At 39.0% G+C, this 26,876-nt stretch overlaps 1 protein-coding gene across 1 annotated transcript in view; it reads left to right on the forward strand.

Annotated features, from left to right (window-relative positions):
• The window catches only part of LOC134611266 (hippocampus abundant transcript-like protein 1), a 70,690-nt gene extending 44,664 nt beyond the window's left edge, over positions 1-26,026 (forward strand). The window contains exons 8-12 of the mRNA XM_063454950.1: positions 3,048-3,119; positions 7,490-7,602; positions 9,228-9,325; positions 23,501-23,658; positions 24,025-26,026. Of these exons, the coding sequence (XP_063311020.1) occupies positions 3,048-3,119; positions 7,490-7,602; positions 9,228-9,325; positions 23,501-23,658; positions 24,025-24,237 (654 nt within the window). The 3' untranslated portion in view covers positions 24,238-26,026. The remainder of the gene's footprint in view (positions 1-3,047; positions 3,120-7,489; positions 7,603-9,227; positions 9,326-23,500; positions 23,659-24,024) is intronic.
• Positions 26,027-26,876: the final 850 nt, after the last annotated feature.

The raw sequence follows: 26,876 nt of genomic DNA on the forward strand, positions 1-26,876 counted from the left end.
GTCCCCCCTCCCTGCTTGCTAGCTGGCCAGGGAGGGGGGCTCTCCTTCCCTGGTGGTCCAGTGGGATTGGTAGTTCAGTGGGGGGAGAGGGGTGCTGGCAGAGCTGTAACTTACCTGTCCTGCAGCTCCTGTCAGCTCTCTCCTCCTCCGCGCGGTCTGTGCAGCTCCTTCTGTCAGCTCCCAGTGTAAGTCTCGCGAGAGCCGCGGCTCTCGCGAGATTTACACTGGGAGCTGACCGAGGTGCTGAACGGACGGCGCGGAGGAGGAGAGAGCTGACAGGAGCTGCAGGACAGGTAAGTTACAGCTCTGCCAGCCCCCCTCTCCCCCGGTCTGTATTATGGCAATGCAAATTGCCATAATTCAGACTATGACTCGAGTATAAGCCGAGTTGGGGTTTTTTAGCACAAAAAATGTGCTAAAAAACTCGGCTTATACTCGAGTATATACGGTATGTTCATTTAATCTGGTTTTTAACATCCTTTTGGTTTGTCCTACATATTGCAGTCCACACGGACAACCTAAAAGATAAACAACTTGCTTGGAATGGCAATTGATGCATTGTTTAATATCGAAGGATTTCTTTGTAACAGTAGATAGATGATATTGTGAATAATATAACTGTAGTGGAGCTCCCTGTACCCCGGCTGGGTTCCTCCGCCCAGGATCGCTTGCTAGCTGGACCTGTGAAAACTGCTGCTCTTTGCCGTGGCTTGATTGGGGTCCTTCTGGAGCTTTTCCACACGACCAGGCTGCAGCTCTCCCTCCAGGCAGATATTGTCCCCTCTGTCTATTCTGCTGCAGCTCTTCTTCCAGGCAGGTATCGTCCCTTCTGCCCATTCTACTGAAGTCCTTTTTCCAGGCAGGTATTTTCCCCTATGCCTATTACGCTGCAGCCCTTCTTCCAGGCAGGTATGACAAATCCACACAGGACACTGTACCAAATGGAATGAAGATACAATACTTTTTTTTACTTGGGACTAGCCCACATATTCATTACATATACATTGCTGGGACAAACATAATAAAATTCAAATAACAAAAACATGTTACAAAATATACAGGAAATTATAATAGCATAATAACATATTTATAAAGGGATGGGGAAGACATTAATTAACAGAACATATCTCTCCTGCCTGCAGAATTAGCAATATGCAAATCTACAAGAATATGCAAATTAGCAATCCTTGCTATTCAGGTAGTGCATACATTGGTTGCTAGATCCTTGCAACCAACAGGTGGCGCTGTACAGGCTCCACAGCCAAATACACCTAGTTGATTGCAAGCATAAACAACACAGGAGAACACACTAACATTTAACCCCAAACAACCACATTACACACACACCCTGCACCCACAATGGACACAGGGTGACATAAGAGTAGTCCAGGGTCCTACATAAAATGTCCTTATGAAACCCCAGGTGATGGTAACTACTGTCACAGTAACCTTGATGAATTTGCTTGGAATCTAGGAGCCAGCTAAAAAAAGATAGGAGCCAGTTTTCTTTTAAACTAACAACATTTCAAAACAATTCTTAAAGAGACACTATAGTTACCAGAACCACTGCAGCTTGATGTAGTGGTTCTGTAGTCTATATCCTGTCCCTGCAAGTCTTTTTAACATAAGCACTGCCTTTTCATAGAACCGCTGCCTAGTAACACTTCTAGTGACACTTAATGTTCCTCAAAGAGATGTAATGGTTCAATTAATCTCTATGATGAGATGCTGGCTTAGCTTAGATCATCAAGATTGATTATCTCAGCCATGGAGGGGAAATAAGATTAGTAAAAACAACTTTCTACACACACACACACACACGCAACACACACACATTATCTCATACACTCACAAATTATTGTTTTATATATATATATATATATATATATATATATATAATTTTTATTTTATTTTTTACATTTTTGTCCACCTAGCCTTCCTACCTTTGGGAGAGCTGAGTGGATCTTTCATTGGGGTCCAGTGGGGCTACTCTGATCATCTTCCTGCAGTTCCTCTCTGCTCCCCTGCACGCTCTCTGTAGTGATGCCATGGCCGAAGTGATGTCCTATTCCAGCTCCTGGCATCACTTAATAGCGCGCGAGGGAGCACAGAGGAACTGCAGGAAGATTGCTGGAACCTCGGCTCCACTGAAGGGCTGACTACATTTTTAGTCGCCATGGTAACCAGGCACCCGGGATTTGTCGTGATCTAACCAGGAAAGTTGTAAGAGACGCCCACGTTCCTCTCCAGTACTGCCATTCCTCCTCCTGACATCCTTCTGACGCCCGCATTATGCCGGAACCTTTTAAAGGCTTTGTCTCCTCAGTTAATGATGCAAACGTGCCTGTGTCATCACGAAGGCAACACACGTGAAAATAATCATGGGGTGGGAATGTTTTTTTTTGTGAACTTCTTAATATCAACCTCATGCAACATCATAACGAGTAATGGTTCTATAGGCCACGATACAAGCTTACGTATTGTATAAAGAAGTACTGAATCTGGACCATGGATAACCCCCAACCCCACTTGCCTGATTGGAGGAACGGGGACTGAATATGTTTGAGTCCCTGTATATTACTTGGTATTGAGGAGGGACTTTCTCCACGGCCCTTTAGCTCAAACTAAGCTGTGCAATGTGTACTCAATATGACTTTTTTCCACACCTACCAAGAGTGCCTTATCTCACCTGATGTTGCAAGGTAGAGTACGCCTGCAGAAAGGCAAGGATATATGTGGGAAACTTTTAAGTTAATGTCTCCTGTTTGGTGCCCAGTGTCCAAGTGTTCTACACTGAATTGCCCAGGATGCATGTAAGAATATTTACTTGCACAGCACTCTTCACCCCAGTGAACTGCTCAGTAATATTTACTAGAATTAAGGAATTAAGGAGCTGTCAAATTTCTAAGTAAAGGTTTATTATTACAGAGCTAATTAGAATGAAAAACATAATCCATTTGCATTTACTTATTTGTTTAATTTTAAAATACATAACTTTTTTTTCTAATACTTCATAAATTGATAGAATAATTTTATTTTTCTTGCAGATCATAGGTTTTAATCCGGGCAGCATTGCCGCATTTATAGCTGTGGTGGGAATTCTGTCAATTTTAGCACAGGTAGGTTTTTGTTGTTTTTGTTTTTGCTCTCTGTGAAATGTCTTATTTAGCATTCTCTTATTTTGCAGGTAAATACTGGGTAAGCAGGCAAAGGTTAACATCCATTCAGAGAAGCATTGAACTCTCACGTTTTCATCCTGGCCAGATATACTTGCTCAAAGAAGTTAAAATTTAAAAGTAGAAAAAGTTTTTGTTTTTTGTTTTTTCAACTTTTGCTTATATTTTCAGTCAAATTATATTTAGTAGTTCCATGCCTTCCTAAAGGCTTTAAAGCCCACTCTGTGAAGGACAGCATGGAAGGTCCTAACACCACTACGTGGTTAATTATTCTCCTCACAATCCAATTCTGTGCATTGAGGGTAGCAAAACAAATATTTACTAATATGCAACATGAGAGTTGGAAAAGTATTAAATTCCTCAGTCTTTTTCATGTTATATAAGTTCTAAATACTATTTGTAAATTAATGCATGTTAATATATATTCGACCAATTTAGACATTTCCATGAACAAATGCACTTTTTATGTTGTTGCTTTAACTAATCCATGTTGTACTCTTCTGTAAATGCTGGAACACTTGTTTTTTGACATATGGTATCAGTACGTATGAGTTGTGCTTCCTAATTGGGACAAGCATCTGCAAGATAGGTAATTAAGAAACGTCCCTCCCCCGCCAAACCCACCTCAGTTCTTCCTTGTCCCAGCACAGGACGGATAAAGAGTCTGTTTAAGGGGAGGCACACAGGTTGCTGTCTGGGGGAGGAAGCGCGATAGCCGCCCGGGTGGTAGGCTGAGCAGCATGGCTCCGTCCGTGATGGTTCCGGAGCCCTTTCTGTTTAACATTGCACCGAGTATGTTCCGGATTGGTGGGTCGGGGGACGCCTTCATTATGTTGCAGGCCGTGCGCCTGCGCACAGTGGTGGAATGCACGCCCAGGTGGTGTTGCATTCCACCGAAGTTCCGGGCGTGCTATTGCGCATGTGCGAACTGGAACTTCCGGGAAACCACCGAGTGTGGATCGCTGTGCTGTTCCCTCTGGCAGCAGGAAACTTGTCAGAAGGGTTCCCCGTGTCACCACCACCCCACACGGCTCAGAGGTTTTCAAGGTAAGATTAACTGATCTTTGCTTTGAAAATTTGTTCTGATTAAAATTGCAAGTTATGGATGGAATTGTTTTGCAGAAAGTGGACTGTCTGTGCAAGATGGACTGTTTGTACACAGTGGAATGCCTCTGCTATACAAGGCTTTTGCTTGTTGTATCTGTGTTACTCCCCTTAGTATGGTTCTGTGGTTTATAAATATGACCAAGTTGCTGCAATTTCTTGGATAAAATTAAGCAGAGAATATGCAATCATTGCTATCTTTGAATTCTTTTAGAGAATCAAATAGTGTATCAGCTGCTCTGCCTGAGATGTTCGGCAGAGACAGAAGAGAAGCGTCCTTCGATTACTTCTAATGTCTGGCGAATGTTTATCTACCTCTTCTTAAGACATGTCTGGTTCATCATACTGTATGGAGTTTGTTCCCACCTGATTTACTGAGAAGGTTAATTAGGAATGAATCGATCATGGGGCAGGATAAATCTGCTAAACATTTGATGAGGGTTGTCTGTTCCTCAAACCCCATGTCTTTCTTATATGCAGAAATGGGAACACTCTGTGTAACAAGCCTTTCTTGCCCGGCGTTTGTTCCATCGAATGGGTAAATGTTACACACCCAGGTACACTGGGAATCCATACATTTCTGCAGAAGTAGATGCTTTAATAACCCTGTCATCAAGAAGGCTGAGTCCTCTTGCAGAAGATCTTTCCAGACTGCTGGTTTTCGTTATGGGTCTTTGCTGGCAGGTGCAGCGGTGTCCAAAACTTATAACTTTGTTTACAATCATTAATGGAGGTTATTTAAGTCTCCTGATGAGCAGCTAGTCAGTTTCCTATTTTATTTGTGATTGTCACATACTTTATATGGATTTGACTAATAACATTTGACAATGTCAGCCAAGAGCATGGGTTGATCTGCTGTTTCTTATATGTTCTGGTGGCTTAAGCTTGGACGTCAGTTCAGCGTCCTTTTCGGTCCCCTGTTTACTCCCATTAGGGAAAGCGGTATCTTTTATAACCTATGTCGAAAAAGGAAAAAAGCTCTGCCTCAAGACAAGTAGAACTAGGTCCGACATGGGTAGGCGTTTCGGACGCCAAGAAGTTTGGAGGCGTAATCCTGCATTTCTATACTAAGTGTGGATAGCTCAGTGGGTTTAGACCTTGTTCAACCCTTGGGGGTTCACAGGTTTATTTCCCCTGCAGGGTTGACTTAGCCCTTCATCCCTTTGAGGTAGATGACTGGAGTACCATTCAATGGAGTCACTTAACGTTCCCAGGATGCATTTGGGAACCAGTATATATCTGAATGTATTTTGCCTGGCTTTTAAGTAGAACCTACTTGCGATCCCTGGTTTCTTGATTTAGTTAACCCCTTAAGGACCAAACTTCTGGAATAAAAGGGAATCATGACATGTCACACATGTCATGTGTCCTTAAGGGGTTAAAGAGGGCACCACTTGCTCTTTTCAAATCTGCCCTATCCATAATCTTCCAAACATCTGATACTTTATTTACAGAAACAGTGTTCCTGTTTGATTCAAGGAGTTTGAGATATGGTTCTGTGAACCACGAAGTTCGTTGGGTTCTTCAGGAATATTCTGGTTATCAAACTCAGATCATTCCTTTAAACCGGATATGAATGTAATTGATTGGTTCCTCTCCTGAGGTTCAGAATCGAAACTTCTGCTTCTGCAGAAAGGAATTTCATTGTGCATATAGATCACAGATATATTCCCACATATCCCTATTGTGGCCCCTCAAAATGTTTTTTGAAAATATGCCAGAATAAGTGGATTGAAGAAATTTCATTGCTCTTCAAAACACTGCCTTAGCAGCATATTTTAGGGAACGAGGCATTCCCAACTTGGGAGTTTTGCTACTTATTGCTAATCGAGGGCAGAGAAAGCTCTTGCTTCACCTGAAGTAATCAGCATGGCTGCTTCTTGGTCAGCTTTTAGCACCTTAAAACGTCAGGCATTTTCAGGCTAGTTGTACTCTCTGCCTCTAAAATTGAGTTGGGACGTAGGTACTTCAAGCTGTTTAGGCATAAGGCCCACCTAATTGGGGATCTTGCTATATCCCATACGTACTGCCACCAAATGTAAAAAAAAACAAAGAAATAATTATTTTACCTACCGTAATTTTATTTTTCTTAATATGGTGGCAGTACAAATCTCCTTCCCACTAAATTACAATTTTGCTTACTGTGTGTGGCTTAGGTGTGTATTCTTGCTTCGACTGATGTGGGTTTGCCAGGGGAAGCCCTTTATAGGGTAAAGGGGAGGGACTTTTCTTACCTATCTTGTAGATGCTTGTCCCAATTAGGAAGCACAACCCATACGTACTGCCACTATATGTCATAAAAAAAAAGAATTTACGGTGAGTAAAATTTCTGTTTTTATTTTTAATTGCTTGTGTCATTGTTTTTACTATAAATTTGTTTAAGCTTTTAAATTAACATCACACAATCAATCTTGACTGAGTAAAAGCCACATATCCATGTGAAATGACTCCTACGATTAACAATACAAAGCTGCACTAATTAGCTGAGAGCACGCAGTAAAGCAGGCAGTGCTGCCACGGGTGCCCAGGGGTCCTAAGTAAGTTGTTTAAATTATTTGACAAATTGGTCTGGCAGGGCTCCAGGGTACTCCTGGCACCATAACCATTGCAGCCCAGCTTGTTCTTACACACTAGGCACATCCTTACTTACCTTCAGTGACAAAATAGGGCTTTTAGTAAACTTTTAATAACTGCAGACATATGACCCTGTTCCATCGGCAAGATCTGATGAGTGGGACTGTGGAGTCTAAGCAAGGGCATTTGAGATTTGAGGATCAGACCACAGCCAAAGACCTGAATGGGAGACTCCTGATTTGAGGATCCTTTTCCTGATCTGGGAGGAAGCTGTCTTCTGCTACTTGTCTGCATGGCAGCTTCAGGGATTTTAAAGTAGCAGGTATAGTGAGCATCTTTTTTTTTTGTTTTGTTTTTTAGTATTTTTAGATACATAATGTATATAAAAAAAATGCAACATATTCCTCACTGACAATCTAGCTTATCCCTGTAATATCTAAAATAGGATGAAATATATGATTGTAAAAATGAAGCCAGTTTACCCATAAACAAGATTAAATATAGTAAATTATTCTGTGAAAATCTAGTAAACCTGACATTTTCCTGTATAAAATCCCTGGTAGCCATAATTATTCCAATAAGTGAATCATGTTGCTGCCTTCCCTCTCAACTTGCATTACATTCCTCTGTTACAGACTGTCCTGCTCAGTGTCCTTATGAATACTATCGGAAATAAAAACACTGTGCTTCTGGGACTTGGATTTCAGATGTTTCAGCTGGCCTGGTATGGTTTTGGCTCCCAACCCTGGTAAGGATCTGTACAAAATGTTATAACCCTTTTTTATGTAGGGGCATTGTATTATCTAAATAATTGAATTAGAATTTCAAACTTGAAACTAAGTTTGTACATATGCTTAATGGGATGCAAACAACATGTATTTTATTTATTTATTTGGGGGGTGGGTGGGTGCGGGTGTACTGTATTAATTTTGGGGGAATGGTATGCTGAGCACAAATGAATTGTTATAGTAAGGTCTGCTTTGTGTATAAGTGGCATTTATGAAATATTCACTCTCATATAGCTGCTTTTTACATTTCTAACTCCTCTGTTCCTAGTAACAGGGTAAAACTGTGACTCCATTCTCTACTGTATTCTCTTGAGTGTCAATGATGCCAACAAGCTTCAAGGAACGGTGTGAGCATGTCCTCGCAACAGAGTAATGCGCCTCACCAGAGCCTGGCAGATTGGTGTTATGGTGTTCAAATGTTTATTAAAATAATATATTTTAAATTGCTTCCATCTTTGACTACATTTCCAAATGGCATTGTTGCTAAATATAATATATATTTTTTTATTTATTTATTTATTTTAAATCTTTTTTGTGACGTAATGAAAATTGAGACCACCAAAAATGGTTACCATGCCAATTGAAGTTATTTGAAGATTGGAGCTTGAGTTAACTGTCAAGTAGACATCTGTGGAATTAATTCATAAACTACATTCCCACCGAGGAATAGGGGAACAGGTCAGATTAAATGAGGACAAAATTTAGTAATGTAACCACCAAATGATATCCGGTATTGCTAGGAGAGATTGGATTGTCCTATGAAGCAGTGTCGAGGGTAGAAAGCAAATGTGACTTTAGAAGTTGTGAAGTCATACAGCATGTGAGTGTTGTGTTGGAGAAAGATAGGTCAGAATTTCTTAAAGGGTGATAGAGGGAGGCTTAACAGAAATCTGGTATGTGCCCTGAAGTACATTTTCTACATTTTCAGGGAACACTTAAAGGATAGGAGGCTAATGGAATGTCTGGTGGAGCAAGGTATGGAGTTTACATAGTACAGTACTTGCAGTGGGAGAGCTCTTGCAAGCTGTAGTGGAATTAATTAATGAGAGAAGAAAAGGTTTGTAATGCTGGAGAGTAAACGGATTTCATTTGTAAATTAGCAGAAGGAAACCGTTAGAAAGGAACTTGTATCCATAGTTGGACTGCTGATCTGGATAACCTAGAAAATAGTTATAAAGAATAGATTTTCCAGCTGAGGGAGAGCAGACCAAAAAGAATTGGAGAATAGTCTACAGAAAAAAACGAGGCAGAACAGTTTAGTTAAAACTGAACTTTTAAAGGGGGTGTTTTTGTATGCAATCCTGAGTTAAATGTTTGGTCAAAGGAATGGATGTTAAGAACAGTATCTGTTGCAGAGATTTTAAATCTAGATCTAATTTTTTTTTTTTTGCCTTTTTAATTGTGAATAGCGCTAACCACTTTAATTCTGGAGCATTAGGGCAAAGCACATATACTTTACTGTACTGTATTTTTCCCTTTAAATTAAATAAAGATTTCATATCACCATATAATACTTCCAACGTTTTTTTTTTTTTAACAATATTGTCAGATTTTCTTGTTGATTATTTTTTCTCATTAATCTAAGGATGATGTGGGCTGCAGGAGCTGTTGCAGCAATGTCAAGTATTACATTCCCTGCAGTGAGTGCCCTGATTTCACGTAACACTGAATCAGATCAGCAAGGTAAGTAAAATAAGATGGTTATGTTCCTTATGTGTATTAACACACACTTTTGATTTAAAGGGACATGCTAAGCACTAAAACCACTACTCAAAAGTAGAAGTGTTTACATTTGGCATAGAACACTTTTCTAGTGACTGTCAAGACGGCCACCATAGCAGCGTTCTCCTTAACATCCGTTAGTTTTTTAAGTTGTTCACATTCAACAGCATCAGACACAGCTGGTGACTCCGTACACAGCACGTTTTTCTTATCAGCAGTGCGTGGACTGCTACATTAGATTTTGGTGAAGGCCATAAATAAATTAAAAGGGAGCCACCACTTCTCTGGAAATAACACCACTGATTACAACATTGAAAATCTCCTGATACTTGCATTAGCATGTTTCATGTGATGCTTTTATCTTTTAAATCTATATTAAAGATTTAGTAAATTATTCCACATTCCAGTTCAGTTCAGGAACAACCAGGGCACAGTTTGAAAATATTTCTTAATGCTGTCTGCCAGGTTTTGAATGATAGAACTTACAACATGGTTCACAGAGAGCTAAAATGGAGGCAACCAGTAGTAGGATAAAAATGCATGTATTTCTGCATTTAATCTTTTACACATTGAAATACAGAATTGTTAAATATAGGGAAAAGTAAGCATTTAAAAAAAAATAAAAAAAAATCACCGGGTTCAGGGCGGGGGGAGAGATGATGTGGATATGTTCCATATGCACGCCTGGAGGAGGAGTTGATGGAACCAAGCTAGTGGGTCGTGGTGTAAGCAGTGAAGTGAGCACGCATCGATATTTTTGAGAAGATCCTTCAATTCATGGGTTACAAACTCTGCATTGTACTCTACCTTCGGATCGTAATTGCAGGACTGTTATTTACTCATTATACCGCCATTTGATGTGCTGACCTGGAGGTCGTGAGAGGCGGCGAGGAAGTAACATCGCCACAACGATACAACGTTACAGTGCTGCTACAATTGACACAGTTGACGGAGTTGGGTAGGAAATTTATTTTTTTTTTTTTTGTATTTCCATTTTCACCCAAACTTAAAGAACATCGGACCATTCTTATTATCATGTAAAACTATAATCCCCATAAACCAATACAATAAAACAAGTTCTATGGACAAAAGGGGAAAATAAAATAAATACCGCTTAATATTGAAATTAACGACAGCAATAAAGAAAGTAGAGGGATAGGAAATAAAGGAGAGAGAGGACATAACAAAAAGAAATTAAAGAAGAAAGGGGCATACAAAGAGAAACAAGAGAAAAAGTAAGTAAAAAATATAGAGAAAAAATAATAAAGCACTAAAAGAGAGGGGAAAGAGAAAAAAAGAAGAAATCCTCCTCTATCTAAATCATTAATCTAAATATTTTCTTGTCTATTACAAAAAGTTTTGATGTATTTGCCTCCAAAAAAAAAGCTGGTTTTAAATGTACTGCTACCTATATATTAGAAAATAAGTAACAAACCACTTCTTTTACATCACATTTTTTTTTTTTTTTGTATTTAAAGATTTTTATTCTTTTTGTGAGTAACAAGTTACAAATACATCAAAGAAAATTGCACATTACAGGATTCGTCTTTTTTTGCACTTTACAATACATGAATATATGAGTCAGAACAGTTCAGAACATGTTATAACACACATTAAACTGGGGTAAAATGATCGTAGGGTACCGCTTTACAATTAAGGAATGTCCAGCTTTTTAAACATCACTAGTATAATATCGATATCTACAGGTATATAATCAGTGGGGTAGCAATAGAATTACTCTATGGGATGACTTCTGCATGGAAGGGCCTTCGTCGGACTCGCCTATGGTTAGCGCTGCGGGTTAAGCATTGTGGAGAGGGGATAATGCTGAGTCTTTGAGATAGGAATCCCAGGGTGCCCAAGTGTACGTAAAAACATCATATGTACCAGCTATGGAGTGCGAGAGTTCCACCATCTGCCTGATGGAATCCACCTTGGTGATCCATTCCCTAATAGATGGGGGTCTGGTTTGCTTCCATTTGAGAGGAATTAGGGCATTAGCTGCTGTAAGCAGGTGGTTAAGCAGGAGGCGTGTTGGTTTCGGCAGAGCTGTGGGATACAGCATGAAGAGGAGGACCTCGGGGGATTGCGGTACCACATATTTTGTTATAAGTTGCATTATGGTGGTTAGCTTGCTCCAGTATGTTTGAATTATGGGGCAGAACCACCAGATATGGCCCGGAGTGCCTATGTCTGTTTTGCATCTCCAACAGAGGTTGGAAGCGTTCGGGAAGAACTTACGTAACCTAGTTGGTGTAAAGTGCCATCTAGAGATGCGCTTGTAATTACTTTCTTGGGCAATAGTGTTGGTAGTGGACCTAAAGGTGTTTTTAAATATCATCTCCCATTCGTCATTCGTCAGTGTAATCTTTAGTTCTTTTTCCCATGACTTTGTGAAATCTGGGAGTTGGGCCTGTACGGTCATCTGAAGGAGTTTGTAGAACACGGTGATGTGTTTCTTTTTCATTGTCCCCAGGAGGGCCTTATGTTCGAATGTGGACATTGGTCTGTGTCCTTGTGAGAGTGATTGGTGCGCTTGTAAGAAGTGTGAGAGTTGTGCGTAATTGTAATATTGCATAGGTGTGTGTGTGGGCGTTTGGATTAGATCTGCCAGTGGGATTATTCCTTGCCTATTGGTTACATCTTTCAGATGTAGGTGTCCTGGGTGGTTTCCAAAATCACTGTAGGCGTGTTGTGAGAGGCCTGGTTTGAAGTATGGGTTTTTAGTTATTGGGTATAGTGGGGAGGGGTTGGGGGCAATGTTGTCAAGTGTCCTGATAGCGTTCCAGTACTTCAGAGTGGGGAGTACTGTCGGGTGGTCTGGGTGGTCTTGTCTAACCCACGGTAGGCCCGTTTCGTGCCAGGGTATTGTGTTGATGTGAACTTTTAGGCTTGTCGCTTCTATTTGTACCCATTGTTTCTGGTTATAGGCATTAGTCCAATCATAGATTCTGGACAGGATCACTGCCTTGTGGTATGTCTCTATGTCCGGTACTCCTAGGCCTCCGTGGAGCTTATGTCTCGTCAGTTGTGTGTACTGTGTTCTCGGGCGTTTACCCGCCCAAATGAAAGTGGAGAAGATGTGTTTTGCCGCCTTAAAGAAGGTAGCTGGTATTTTTATAGGTAGTGTTTGTAGTACATATAGAAATTTCGGTAAGATGGCCATTTTCAGTATGTGTACTCTGCATAGCCAGCTGAATTGGGGTTTGTTCCAATTTTTTAAGTCTCTGTCAATGTTGGCCAGTAGTGGGGGGAAGTTGAGTTCGTATGTTTTGTTGAGTGTGTGTGTGAGCTGTATTCCTAGGTACCTGACTGAGTTCTGTGGCCAATGGAAGGGATATGTCCGCCTAAGTCGGTCCCCTAGCTCTGCTGGAATGGTTAGAGGCAAGATCTCACTTTTGCTGCCATTCATCTTATAGTTGGATACCCGGTTATATTGGTCAATTTCCTGTAGCAGGTGAGGGAGTGAGGTTTCAGGGTCTCGAATCGTGTATAGGAGGTCATCCGCAAAAGCAGATACTTTATACTCCTTGTCTGCTATTTGTATCCCTTGAATGTTCGGGTTGTCTCTAATTCCCTGGAGGAAGGGTTCCAGTGTGAGGATGAACAAGAGGGGAGAAAGGGGACACCCTTGCCTCGTCCCATTGGAAATGTGGACCGTGTCTGTGAGTTGGCCATTTATTCTTATTTTAGCCCCCGGTCTGGAATATACGGCTGAGAGCCAAGCTAACCAATTGGGCCCGAAGCCCATGGCCTGCAATGTGGCTTGTAACAGGGCCCAATCCACCCTATCGAACGCCTTTTCGGCGTCGATCGTGAGGATAAGGCTTGGGTCATTGTTCATCTTTGCATGGTATATGAGATTTAATACTTTGGTGGTATTATTCTTGGCCTCTCGGCCTGGCACGAACCCTGATTGGTCTGGGTGGATGAGTCCCTGTAGGTAGGGCTTGAGACGGACTGCCAGTATCTTAGTAAAGATTTTTAAGTCTACATTTATTAGTGAGATGGGCCTGTAGCTGCCACAGTCCGTCAGATCCTTGCCTGGTTTGGGGATGAGTGTGATATGGGCTTCAAGTGTCTCTCGCGGTAGGGTGTGGCCTTGGTGTAATGAGTTAAAAACTTGTAGGAACGGCTTGTTCAGGGTCGCGGAGAATGTTTTAAAATATTTGGCTGAGAATCCATCAGGCCCTGGGCTTTTCCCTAATGGCAACTGTCGTGTGATTAGTGAGAATTCCTCTGGTGTGAGTGGAGAGTCCAGTGCCTGTCTGGCATTGGGTGGTATCGTTTGTGTTAACCTCTGGGTGAGAAAGTTTTGGATGTCTTTCGGGTCTGGCGGTTGGGACCTGAGATTGTATAAATTGGTATAGTAGGAGTGGAATTCTCCCATTATGTCAGGTAGTAGGTGAGTCATAGTCCCAGTAGACTTTTTAATATGGGTTATGTATGTTTGCTGCCTTTCCTTTTGTATTGCCCTGGCCAACATGCGGCCACACTTTCCGCTCTGGGTGTAGTACCTATGTTTGGAGTAAAAGAGAGATTTCTGGATTTTTGCATTCAGTAATGTTTGGAGAGAGGAACGCTTGTCCGTTAGTTCTTTGTAAGTATCTAGGAGCAAGTGTTTTTTGTGGGTGTGTTCTAGGTGTCTGATGTCCGTCGTGAGGGATGTAATCTGAGCCTCCCTCGCTTTCTTTTGTTTAGAAGCTATGGCAATTATGTGTCCTCTTATTACGGCTTTGTGGGCTTCCCACACAATTGTGGGCGACACTGCCGGTGTACAGTTTTCCTCAAAGTATTTAGTAAGTGTCTCGTTTAAGGAGGCTACATTGACTGGGTCATTAAGTAGTGTGTCATTAAGCTTCCACTGTGATCTCGGAGGGATCAGGTTTGGTATTTGGATTGTCATGGAGAGGGGGCCATGGTCAGACCAGGTAATAGGGCCGTAGTCGCAGGACTGTATGAGATGGAGGTGTCTATGTTGGAGAAAAAGCATGTCTAATCTAGAGTAGGTATGTTTAACCGCTGAGAAGAAGGAGTAGTCTCGGGAGGTGGGATGCGTCACTCGCCAACAGTCGAAGAGATGTCGCTCGTCTAGGAGCTGGACAATTCTGGACCTGGAGGTTGCGTTGTACTTGGTGTATTTGGAGGTAGTGTCCAAATCAGAGTCTAATGAAATGTTGAAGTCTCCTCCTAAAATAAGTAACCCTTCCGTGACCTTGTCTACTGCAGCCAGGTATTTGCGGGTGTATGTGCATTGTTTTCTGTTGGGGAGGTATAGGTTGGCAAGGGTCACTACTGAGGTCCCTATCTTTCCTTTGACTATCAGGAGCCTGCCGTCTGCGATCGATTGGTGTGACGAGTATTTGAAGGGTGTGCGTGCATTTATCAGAATGGCCACCCCTTTTGATTTGGAACCTTCATAGTTGCTAAAGTAGCCTAGAGGGTAGTGTTTGTTGCGTAGGGTTGGGGCTGAGTCTGCTCTGAAATGTGTTTCTTGTAGAAACGCTATATCCGTTTTAAGGTCGTGAAGTTCCCTAAGAGCCAGAGATCTTTTGAGAGGGGAGTTGAGACCTCTCACATTCAGTGTCGTTATACGAATAGTTGCCATGCTGGGATAGTCAGAGAGGGGGAAGAGCTCCCTATTGCAAAGAGTGTGGAGTGGTATAGTTATTCGGGTAGCGGTTGTTCAGATATTAGTGTGTGCGTAGAGGTGATCTCAAGAAGATTTGTTTAGGTGCAATTATCAACGTAACAATAAGAAAAACAACGAAAAAATTTACCGGATTAAATCCAACTATATACAAAGACTTAGGATAAGCTCTGGAGCTAGCGAATGAGAGTGCTTTAGAATTATGGATGGGTAAGCCCCTTTAGCCGGTGGCTTCTCCCTGTGCGTTCTAGGTGGGCGCAGGGAGGTAGGTAAGGCACCGCTTGGGCTTGTATTGCCGCTACAGAGGGTTCCACAGTCTATCTGTGGTGGGGGGGGAAGTCTAGGTTGGCGTGGGTGGCGTAGGGAAGGTGGCGGGTAATCCACCTATCTGGTTATGGATAGTTGTGGATTTCGGGCTTAGTATTTCTGTTAGGAGTTGGGGTCATTCGATGCGCTGCAAGTGGGCCTCTGGGCCTGTAAGGTAAGTTAGAGCAGCTTACAACGACAGGAATGAGTAGGGTGTCAAGCTGGGTTAGCACTCTCTTTCGCTCTCTCTTGGTCATTGCTCCACCCGGCCCCCATCCCGCTCCCGCACTCCCGCTCCCCTACAATATCCCTCAGATACATGGTGTAACTCAATGATAGAATGAAGGGAGAGGAAGGAGAAAGAGCACGTAGTGGGGGAGAGGGCCCTGGGTCGCCCCTTTGGGTCCCTCCAGCCCCCTGTCGCCCCTGAGGGCCATGGCAGTTGGGGTAAGCGGTTCAGAGGGGGGATGGCAGGTTAGCCAAGGGATGGGAGGATAGGAGAGTGAATACAGAGGCAAAACTGACCAGTAACATGTTAAAGTTAGTCAACACATTCGGAAATTCTCTAGGTAGCTAGACAGACAACCCCTGCTCTCCGCTCTGGCATGCGCTGGGGAGGAGGGGGTATCCCCAAATACCAGTTGCGTGTTACCTATCCCATTCTGGCGGTGAGGGTCACTGGATTAGGTCGGTAAGTCCTTTTGGAGTTGCACAGACTTGTCTTTCAGTGTCGACCCAGCTATAAAGTTCTTTCGTGAGTTACCAGAGAAACCTTTGTGCTGGGGTCCATGCTGTGTCTGGGAAGAGGTAAGTGAGGCCTCATACAGTGTGAAACCAATGTCTGGGTCCAGACTTGCTGATTTTCCTGGTCGATCATAAACAGAGTGTTGGTCCGTAAACAAAACATAGGCAACGTCTTACTGGTCGTTTATATGGTTGTACGGTCTTTTCTGGCGTAGTGTTGTCCCGGGCGTCAGTTTCGGTGTGGTTCAGCCTGTTGTCCTTGTGGGTTTCGCTGGGGAGGATGGTGCTCATTGCGCCGTCTTTTTGGCGGTGTTTGCCATCTCGCTCTCTGAGGGCGAGGGTAGTTATGGGGCGCCTGAATCGGGCCGTACCAATCAGGAATCTGCACGTCAGGTAAGTTCAAAGTAGAAGTAAATGTGGCGATATCCTCTGCAGTGGTCACTGTAGCGGTGGTTCCGTTGTGTGTGGCCGTCAGCGAGAGGGGGAAACCCCATCTGTATTTGATGTTTCTGGCACGTAATAGGTCTGTCAGGGGTCTTAGAACCCGTCGAGCTTGTAGAGTCATCCAGGATAGGTCCGGGTAAATTTGAATTTGGGCTCCAAGGAATAGTAATGGTTGAGATGTTTTTCTTAGTTCTCGCAGTATTTCTTCTTTAGTCCCAAAGTAGTGTAAACGGCAAATTATGTCTCTTGGGGCTTCAGAGGCCGGGCCTCGCGGTCTCAGTGCTCTATGGGCTCTATCAAACAGAATGTGCTCTGCTGGATCTTTGTGGAGTAAGTAATTGAATAGCTCCTGTAGTAGTTTAGGAAGGTTTTCCCCTTCAGCTTCAGGTATGCCTTTCAGTCGCAGGTTGTTGCGCCTTCCCCTATTATCGATATCGTCAATAGCCCTGTACATCATGGCCATCTGGGTGTTTTGTGCCTCTAGGGCCTGGTGAACCTGCTGAACCTGGGTGAGTGTGTGGTCTTGGTTATCTTCAAGTGCTTCTAATCTTTCCTCTACCCCTTTAACCTCTGCCGCCATATTGTCTAGTTTATTTTGGAATGAGGATTCCATTTTCTGGATTAGAGCCTGAATATCCTGTTTTGTAGGCAGGTTGTTAAGTATAGCTCTCAGATCTGCATCAATATGTGTGGAGGCCGTGTCTGAGCTGGCTGGGCTTAATGGGGGTGAGGATGGAGCTTGCTCGGTGAAAATTTCCGCCGCCATTTTGGGGCCTACTTCATCGGCGTTTTTCGCCGGATTATCCTTAAAGAATTTGGTGAGAGCGCCCGTTTTTGCTGTGGACTGCCTCTGGGAGGTTTGAGCTGGGTTGGTACCTTTTCTGGGGTGCCCCATAGTGCGTTGTTCGCCCGATGTTTGTGGATTACCCGCCGTCCCAGTCGGAGCTCAGCTACAGCACGTCCAGCTCGGCTCGCGGTTGGCTCCGCCCCCCTTACATCACATTTTTGTGTATTATATTAGGCTCTACAATCTTTTTTTTATTTTATTTAATTTAACTTAAGATACTTATGATTAACCCTCTCTGGAAATGAGAATCACATTTTAATTATTTAAAGTTTCATATATTTACTGCGTGCTCCGAAGACCCCATTCAAGAGAGAACAGAAAACCAAATTAACCAGGAAATACTATTTTATGTTACTTTATATAAGGTTTTTTTTTTTCTCTTGGCTCATTGGAACATTAATCGAAATTATGGCAAAAAAAACCCCACCAAAACGAAAAATCTAAAGAGCAAGAAATGTTTTTAGAAAAAAGGATGTCTGGCTTTTTTACTCCACAGTCAACTAAAGATCAACTCAATAAAGCACTGAATGAAGACATTAATTCTTCGGTAGAAGAAAATCTAAATACATTACCACATATAAAAGGTGATAACCACATTACTCAAGACTTTCTTCAAAAATGTTTAGATAACCAACAACAATTGATAAAACTATAATTTTAAAGAATTCAAATAAGAGAAAATTACTATATAAGGATCTACAATAGAAAAACTCAACGGTGAACAACAATCTATAAAAGAAGATATGAAAGAGACATCCATTAACCTACAAAAACTACAAACCAGAATAAACTATCTGGAAGACAGATCAAGAAGAGGAAATTGAAAATAAGAAACATCCCAGAATCCATTACTCAGGACAATCTCAGGAATCATTTGATAAACATGTTTAAATCTTTCGGGGGAACAATTCAAGATCATGATATTATTTTAGAAAGATTCCACCGTCTAAACAAGCCAAAATATTTGGATCCAGATATTCCTAGAGATGTAATTGTTCAATTCCACTCTTTTAGCTTCAAATAAAACATCCTAAAATTGTTTAAAAATTTAAATCACCCGGAGCAAACTTACAAAGATATTCAACTATACTAAGACCTATCAACAGGAACAAGAATTTGGAGGAAATACTTTGTCATCTGTATTTGTCCTCAAAAAACATATCAAATATAGATGGGGCTACCCAAATAAGTTGAGAACTTTCTGGAAGGATGCTATACAAGAGTTTGAACAGGCTGATAAGCTAAAAGAATGGATGAATTAAAATAAGATCACATTAACCCAATTTTCCTAAATAAAAATATACAAGATTTTATTATATATAAAATCCAAGAAGAGGAAGAAGTAAACTCAATTAGAAATAGTTATATATGATTATTATTATTATAAGTAAAAATTAAAAAGGAATTAATTTCTTCTTGATGAATTTTTTTTTCTATCTCATTTTGCATATGTATAATACAGATACATTAAATATTATTTATAAATACAATTAAAATACCCCAAGAAGGGAAAAATATTTGAAAACAACCTAGATAAATAAGGACAGTTAGGCTACAGGGACCAATTAATATTCCTAAATAGAAAATTAGGTGGTGGGGGTGGAGTTGAGAGACAGAGGTGTTTTTTGTTTTTTTTTTCTTTACACAGGTTTACAAAATTTTTTCACACACGTTTTATTCCACACTCAATCGACCTATGACACTCGCATATCACATCCTGGATTTATATTCTCATCTTCAATTTATTCACTAACACTTTTCTTTTTTTTTTTTCCTCTTTCTTCACATTATTTGATACACATTAACTACGAGATCATACAATACATATTCTTCATGGACCTACATTTTGACAACACTTTTTTTTTTCTCCAATTTACTTACACAACACATTCATGCGCATGGTTTATACAAACCAGTTTTCTTTCTTTCTTTTTTTTCTCTCGCTTTGTCCCTCTCCCCCGCTCTCCCCTCAAATAGGTTGGTTTCCTTCCGACTATTTTGTATTTTGAAAGGAATTGATACCTTACCTATAAATGATAAACAAAGAAGAGAGTATATACTGATATTGGGGGGAAAATGAGCAATTGTCTTTTATTTTTTATTTATTTATTTTTATTTTATTATCTTGGCTCGCCACTCCTACTTATGCCTGAAATGAAGGAGGAAGCTTTTGCTCAAAGAAAGAGATGAAATGTTCTTCTTTTGGAGAGCGATTACACGTATTTTCCTTCTTACAACAGAACATTTTAATATGTTTAAATGTATATAAGTTTGTATTTTTTTATGTCTTTGTAAGTTAATTAATTCAGAAACTAACCAGATGCTAAGTTGTAAACTGCTAAGAAGGGGAAAGAAAACTGAAACAAAAAATGGTTAAAATAATATCAGTGAACGTACAGGGTTTAAATTCTCAATATAAGAGATTGACTGCTCATAGTTTTTTAAAGAAACGATGTGTGGATCTAGCATTTATACAGGAGACACACTGGAGAATTGATGATAAAAACTTTCTCAAAAGCGAAGATTTTCCCATTATAATTCACACTTCTAATAAGGAAAACAAAAACAAAGGGGGGTAGCAATTATAGTGGCAAAATCAATACATTTGAACTCCTTCACCAGATTTCAGACCCTATGGGACGCTACATGAAAATCATTGCTAAAATAAATAAAGAAGTATATACATTTATAAATGTATATCTGCCAAATGCATCTCCAGTCTGTCTCCTCAGGAACATATTGGATATGGTGGATAAGGTTAAGGAAGGTTTGCTTATAGTTGCAGGAGAAATTTTTAAAATCCATCCAAATAAACCATAGAAAACTAAAAAAAAAAAAAAAACAAGCTATGAAGATCATCAACACTTTAAATAAATTCAATTTGTATGGCTTCTGGAGAATTTTAAATCCTGGTGAAAAATATTCTACCTATCTCTCCAGAGTACATATGTCATATTCTAGGATTGATTTGATGTGTGGAAATCAATCCTTACTAAATAGAATTTCTAAAATAAATATTTTAACCCCTTAAGGACACATGACCCCTTAAGGACAAAGCTGTTATCAGAGGCCATCTAATACAATTAGAACACCAATTTTTTTATTTTTTTTAAACGGCAGCAAAAATATGGATGATTTATATATCACTTTTTAAAATGTATCTAATGAAAATAAAAAGCATCAATCAAATCAAACTTATTCAGAAATGCTAAAAATACAAGAACAAATTAAGACAAAAATCTATTTATGCAATGAAAAAAATGAAAATCAGATACTGTGCTAAAGGAAATAGGATAACTTATCGGATAGACTTAAAAAACATAATTTTAAACCCAAGATATCTAAATTGATAGGAAACAATAACACTTTATTATCTCCTGAAGGCATTGGGAAAGCTTTTAACCACTATTATGAAGATTTATACAACTTAACTAATTATTCTCAAGAATCAGAGATAGATAAATATTTTCAAAATTTCACAAACACAAAAAAATGCTAAATATTCCTATTACTATGGAAGAAGTAGATCGAAATATATCTAAACTACAATCTCAAAAAAACTCCGGGACCTTAAATCTTTCAGCCCAACTGACATCCACATTTAATGGTATAGTAGATCAAAAATATTTCCCTTTAGAAGTATCAAAAACTAATATAATCCCAATTCTAAAATTGAATAAAAACCCTTCACAAATTGAAAACTACAGACCAATTTTTTCTCCTGAATACCGATAAAATATTTGCATCCATTCTTGTTGGTAGGTTAAAACAAGTACTAAACAATTTAATACACCCAGACCAAATAGGTTTTGTGCCTAACATATTCTCAGGCTCGAATGTAAGACTGGTTGATATATTGGATCTAGCAGAGAGACAAGGGATTCCCCTTCTGACCCTGTCGATAGATGCAGAAAAAGCATTTGACAGGGTCAGCTGGGGATTCATAATAAAATCTTTGCAAAGTTTTGGTATTCAGGATTGGCCATGGCATTCTTTCTGAATGGTTCCCTAGAAAAAAAAGGCACTAGGCAAGGATGTCCACTCTCACCTCTCTTATACATTTTGATAATAGAACCTTCCCAATGAAAATATTAAAGGTGTTTCTATTAAACAAAAACAACTTAAAATTAGTCTATACGCAGACGATGTTCTTTTAACAATAACAAACCCACAGAGTTCATTACCAAATTTAATGGAAGAATTCCAACAATATAGTATAATTTCCAATTACAAAATTAATATAGAAAAATCTATGATCCTTCCTACAAAAATTACTTAAAAGCTTGTATCATTTCAGTTGGGTTAAACATAGCTTTGTATATTTGGGAATCAAAATCACTAAAAATGTAAATAGATTAATGGAAGTAACTTTCTTGGATACATTAAAATCAACAAACCATTCTATAAAAAATTTGAGAAAGGTTGAATTATCATGGTGGGTCCGTATTAACTTTATAAATAGCGTTATTATCCCGAAATGAACATACATGTTTCAAATGACCTACCTTTCAATCTCTAATCCTTAGCTTCAATTGATACAGTCTAGTATAATAAACTTTATATGGAAAGCAAAATCCCCTAGGATTAGCCAAAAGATTTTATCTATGAGTAAGAATAAAGGTGGTTTAGGATTCCCAAATATTAAAAATCTTTATCAACCTAGGTTTTGACCCATTTATATTGGTTACAATCTTATTCCCCAGAATAGAAGCATGGCAAGATGTTGAAAGGTTTATGTCAGGATATGAGGACCTATCTTCAATTATATGTAATGTTAAAGAAAAACAACTAATTACTACTTTAAAACAGAAAAGTACAGTTTTAAGTCAATTAATACATTCTTGGGCAAACATCAAAAAGCAATTGCGAATACTGTTAAAATTAATGCCATCAAATAAAAAAAGGAATTCTTGAGGTAAACACAGATGATATGAATCTAACTTTATGGAAACAAATATTAGTACTATATCACATTTGATAAATAATGCGTCTCTAAAATCATTCCCAGAACTGATGGAAGAATTTAATATTCCTAACTCTCAAATTTTTCATTACCTTAGACTTAAGAATATCATAAACAAGTAGCTTGTTTTTGTAAGATTCTTTTATAAACTCAAATATTGCAAAAATATTTAATTACTCAAAAATGGGAAAAAAAATTGTCAAAAAAAGACACTTGATTACAAATCTCAACAACATAGAAAAAATACCTGCATTATCTAAATGGAAAAAAGATTTGAGACTAAATATAGAGAATGAAGAATGGAATAAAACTTTAATCAGTTTCACGCCATATGTCCACTGTTTAAATCTTTTGGAGATGCATTACACAATTACTAATAGATGGTATTGGGATCCCACGAATTTTGCTAAAATGTCTCCGTCTGAGTCTGAAATATGTTGGAGATGTAATAGAAAAAAGGGGAACTACTGGGGGCACTCGGGGCACTATAGTGCCAGGAAAATGAGTATGTTTTCCTGGCACTATAGTGGTCCTTTAAAACGTGCACTGTGAGAAAGATTTTATTTTAACCTACGGGTTTTCGATCTCCCTTTTTCTTGGCAGTACTAATTTTATGTTGACAATTTATGTTTGTTCTGTAAAAATGAGTTAGTCATAAAAAGAAGGTTAAAAAAACACTCAAAAGCGACAGTTCTTATTTGGAGGAATTATGCATCATTTGCATAGAGGAAAAAGTAAACTAATGTATATACAAACACTCACTTACCGACCGGGTTCTGTTCCTTCGACCCGGTCGTAGAACGAATTGGTCAGTAAGTGAGGAGTTAAGGGACTCCATACTCTGGTGCGTTTGTCTTATGTTCAGGGAAACTTCCCCAAACATAGACGAACGCACCAGAGCAGGGAATTCCCACGGCGGCTCGCACTTACGCCTGGTCATAAGTGCGAGCCGTCGTAAAAAGTAGGTAGGTCGCTAAATGAGGACCACATGTATTTTATTGTTATGTATTCTTAACAATTAGTGTGCAAAAACTGGTAGAAACAAAATGTAATCAATCGCAGGCTTAGCAATTTTATTAAAAAAAATTATATTTTATATTAAAAAGCAGAAACAGGTAGCTGTTATTTTTTTTTTGCTATTTTCTTTCACGTTGTTAAGCAGATACTGTCATTATCATGCAGGTGTTGCTCAAGGAATGGTGACTGGTATTCGAGGACTTTGTAATGGTCTTGGCCCAGCGCTCTATGGATTTGTCTTCTTTCTCTTTCACGTGGAACTCAGTGGTCTAGTACCTGTGCCCAGCTCAGATAAAACAACTATGAAAAATCCAGTTGATGAAGTAAGTAGGGATATATGTAAGCGAGCATATACCTAAAACATAAGTTATAGTGGGGATTTAGGATGCCAAACCAATTAAAAAAAGATATGTTACTTTATATCTTTATTATGAAAACATATCCATATTTTAGGAAGTCATTTTGGCTTGTATTAGCGTGTCTGTTAATCTTCCCAGTTGTTCAGGCTCAGTCACATTTAGGAATTAATTCACTTGAGCTTACAGGCAAAGCAGCCTGTGTGTTGTTGTGTTTCTTATAACATTAGATAGACATTTGTTCCATAAGAACTACAAATGATTGTCTAAAATATATTAATGATTAGCTTTAAAATATATTAAATTGTTAAATGCATTTGTTTTCTTTGATAGGGATCAATTATTCCAGGACCGCCATTTTTATTTGGAGCATGCGCTGTACTACTTGCCTTCTTGGTTGCCTTATTCATCCCTGAACGCAGCAGCCATTCAGCCAAAAACATTGGTAGTGGGAAGCACAGCAACGTTACCAGCAGCACTCAGTCAAACCCTGATCGGGGGAGTGATGAGGACATTGAACCACTGTTGCAGGACAGCAGCGTATGAATCTTTCCCAGAGAACGTCAATGGCAGAAAAAAATAGAATGTATGAAGCTCTACTGAAAAAATTAAAAAATAAAGAATGATAAAACAAATATATATATACATATATATATTTCTACATTGGATCCCCATGCAGAATGTGTTAGAACTGCCGTGAATGGTTTAGTTTTGTTTTGTATACAATATCGGTTGATTATGTATTCACTGCATGGGAGGTTGCATGTCTTGCAGAAATCTCCAGCAGTAAAGTAGTTTAAGGTTTGAGATTTTGTTTTCCTGTTTCTGCTACCTCAAACCTGATCATCACGTTGCATATTGACCGTAAGAAAGAAAGAAACACGGAAATATTGCAACAGAGATTTAACCTCAGAAGGGTACCATATGCAAAATGAGCCGGTGTTTTAACACACCTAACAGTGCCTGCTAGTACATTGATTTTTCTTTAAGAGTGTTACAGGGAGAAGACTTGGTTTAGCTTTTCTTGCTGTTCTCTCTGAGGATAGCTGTCTTCTGAACTTTCAGGGTTATTTTTTGAAGTATGAATTGCTGGCTGTTTAAAGTGAATTTTTAGGCCAACATAGACAAATGACAAACTGACCTAGAATATGTTTTCAGTTTAACTATTTTAACCTAAAATTTAATCTTTACTTTATACTCGCCTTGAATTCCTGGCAATTCACATTTTAACGAATAACCCTTTTGAAGTTTCACTTCAGCTTTATTACTAGAGACATGTTTCCTGTGACGAAAAAAGGCTGCAAGAATTCTTTAAACCATCATTCTCAGCAATGTGTGTATTCAGTTACATATCTCTCCTTCCATTCATAAGGACAACATTGTAAAATAATTGATTTGGAGCTTAATTTGCCCTTCTGCCAAAACTGCAGTAACTGAAATCAGTCCTTTTAAAACATAAATTTATTTTTGTGTTCTAAATCCATTATTGGAAAATATGAATTCCAGATAATTGTGTGTGTGTGTGTGTTCGTGCGTGTGCATACGCACAATTATGTCAAACTGAAAATAAAAAGAGCATCCACAAAATAAAAGTAAAACAGAAGATAGCTTTAGAAAATGTGCTGTTTAGTGTTTTACTGCCACTGTTTCCAAAAAGTCTCATCCGTGTTTTGAAAGTTTTTGCAAGCCAAACCTCTAAACTTGTACAAGGTTGTAGGAGATGAAGTATTATGACATGTAAATAAAATAAATAAATTAAAGTTTGTACAGATATATTTGGGATTGGTTGGAATAGAGAAATTTGGTGCTTTGCTGCTGTTACAATATGGTAATATGGTCCTATATTGTGTCATGATAACATTCCTGATTTGAGTCTCAAAATAATGAGGGTGGTTACATTTTAGCCAGCCACCTGATCTCTGTGACATTTATTTTTCTTGGACTCTTTCCATTTATCGTCACCTCAATAAGTACACCCCAGCCTTAATGCTATGTAGAGTGCATTTGTCACAATTCATAGCTTTCATATCAAACCCTCTTCCAAAACTGCTTTGCTCAAATATATATAAATGTGTTAGGGTTCATTGGTTTTTCAAATATCACATGAAAAGAAGTACTTTTATGAAAATATACAGATATGTATATTTTTATGACAAGCTATTAATGGAAAACAACATTAACTAAGCACTGCTTTTAATGTTTTATATGTAGATATTTGTAAGAAACGTTCATTTTCCCTAATGAGAGGCTGTGTATATCTTGTATTTATAACTGTAACAAGATTCTTGACAGAAAATATACTGCTTTTATATAAAGGATTATCTAAGACTGAAAAGGATTTGTTTAGTTTTCTTTTCTTTATATATTTTGGAATGTTATACCTTCAACAGAGATAATTTTGTATTTGCATTTGTTTTTTATGTTAACAAACTTCATAACACATAATAAATGGGCAAACTATACTCCAGCTTTGAAGTCTTAAGTGTGCAAAATGTTTAAATGCTTGTATTAGTTTGAAATGTAAAGTATTTTTTCAAAAACCGTTTTGATTGCATTTTTTTTTGCAAACTGTAATATATATTTAATTTATGCACAATACATTTCTATAGCTTTTTTTGAGTGCAGAAGCACTTAGTGTTTACATTGCCTTTTTAAAGGGCCAGTCTAAGAACCAGAACCACTACAGCTTTGTGCTTGTAGGCTGTAGACATTGCTCCCTAGTTGGCAAAACAAAATGGAGTACAGGATGTGCCAAAATCAAATGGTGAAAATAACATAATTTTGACACATCATGTACTCCATTGTGTCTTGCTGTCTGCTAATAGGGGTTTTAGAGGGAATCCCCCCATTTTCAGGTACTGCCTATTATTACTATTATTATTACTATTTTCGCTCAGTTATATAAAGCGCTACTCTAATTTTTCTTTCTATCATTGCTCCCCAGTTGTTTGGTCAAGCATTTTTTTGAATGTTTGGATGTACCCTTGGCATCTTCAACCCTGCTTACGTTACTGCTAATGAGCAAGTTCCATGTAAGCATTGGCACTATTCATTTTGTCCATATTTCGACAACATTGGTTGGCTGTGGAAAGATCAGAAGGCACATAATTAGAAGGTGAACAAATGTGCCACCAGCCATAAGTGAGTCCACTCCAAGTCAGTCCAGAAAAAAAAAATAACTTGTA

Source organism: Pelobates fuscus, chromosome 5, assembly GCF_036172605.1.
Source record: "Pelobates fuscus isolate aPelFus1 chromosome 5, aPelFus1.pri, whole genome shotgun sequence".
NCBI classification, from domain to species: Eukaryota; Metazoa; Chordata; class Amphibia; order Anura; family Pelobatidae; genus Pelobates; species Pelobates fuscus.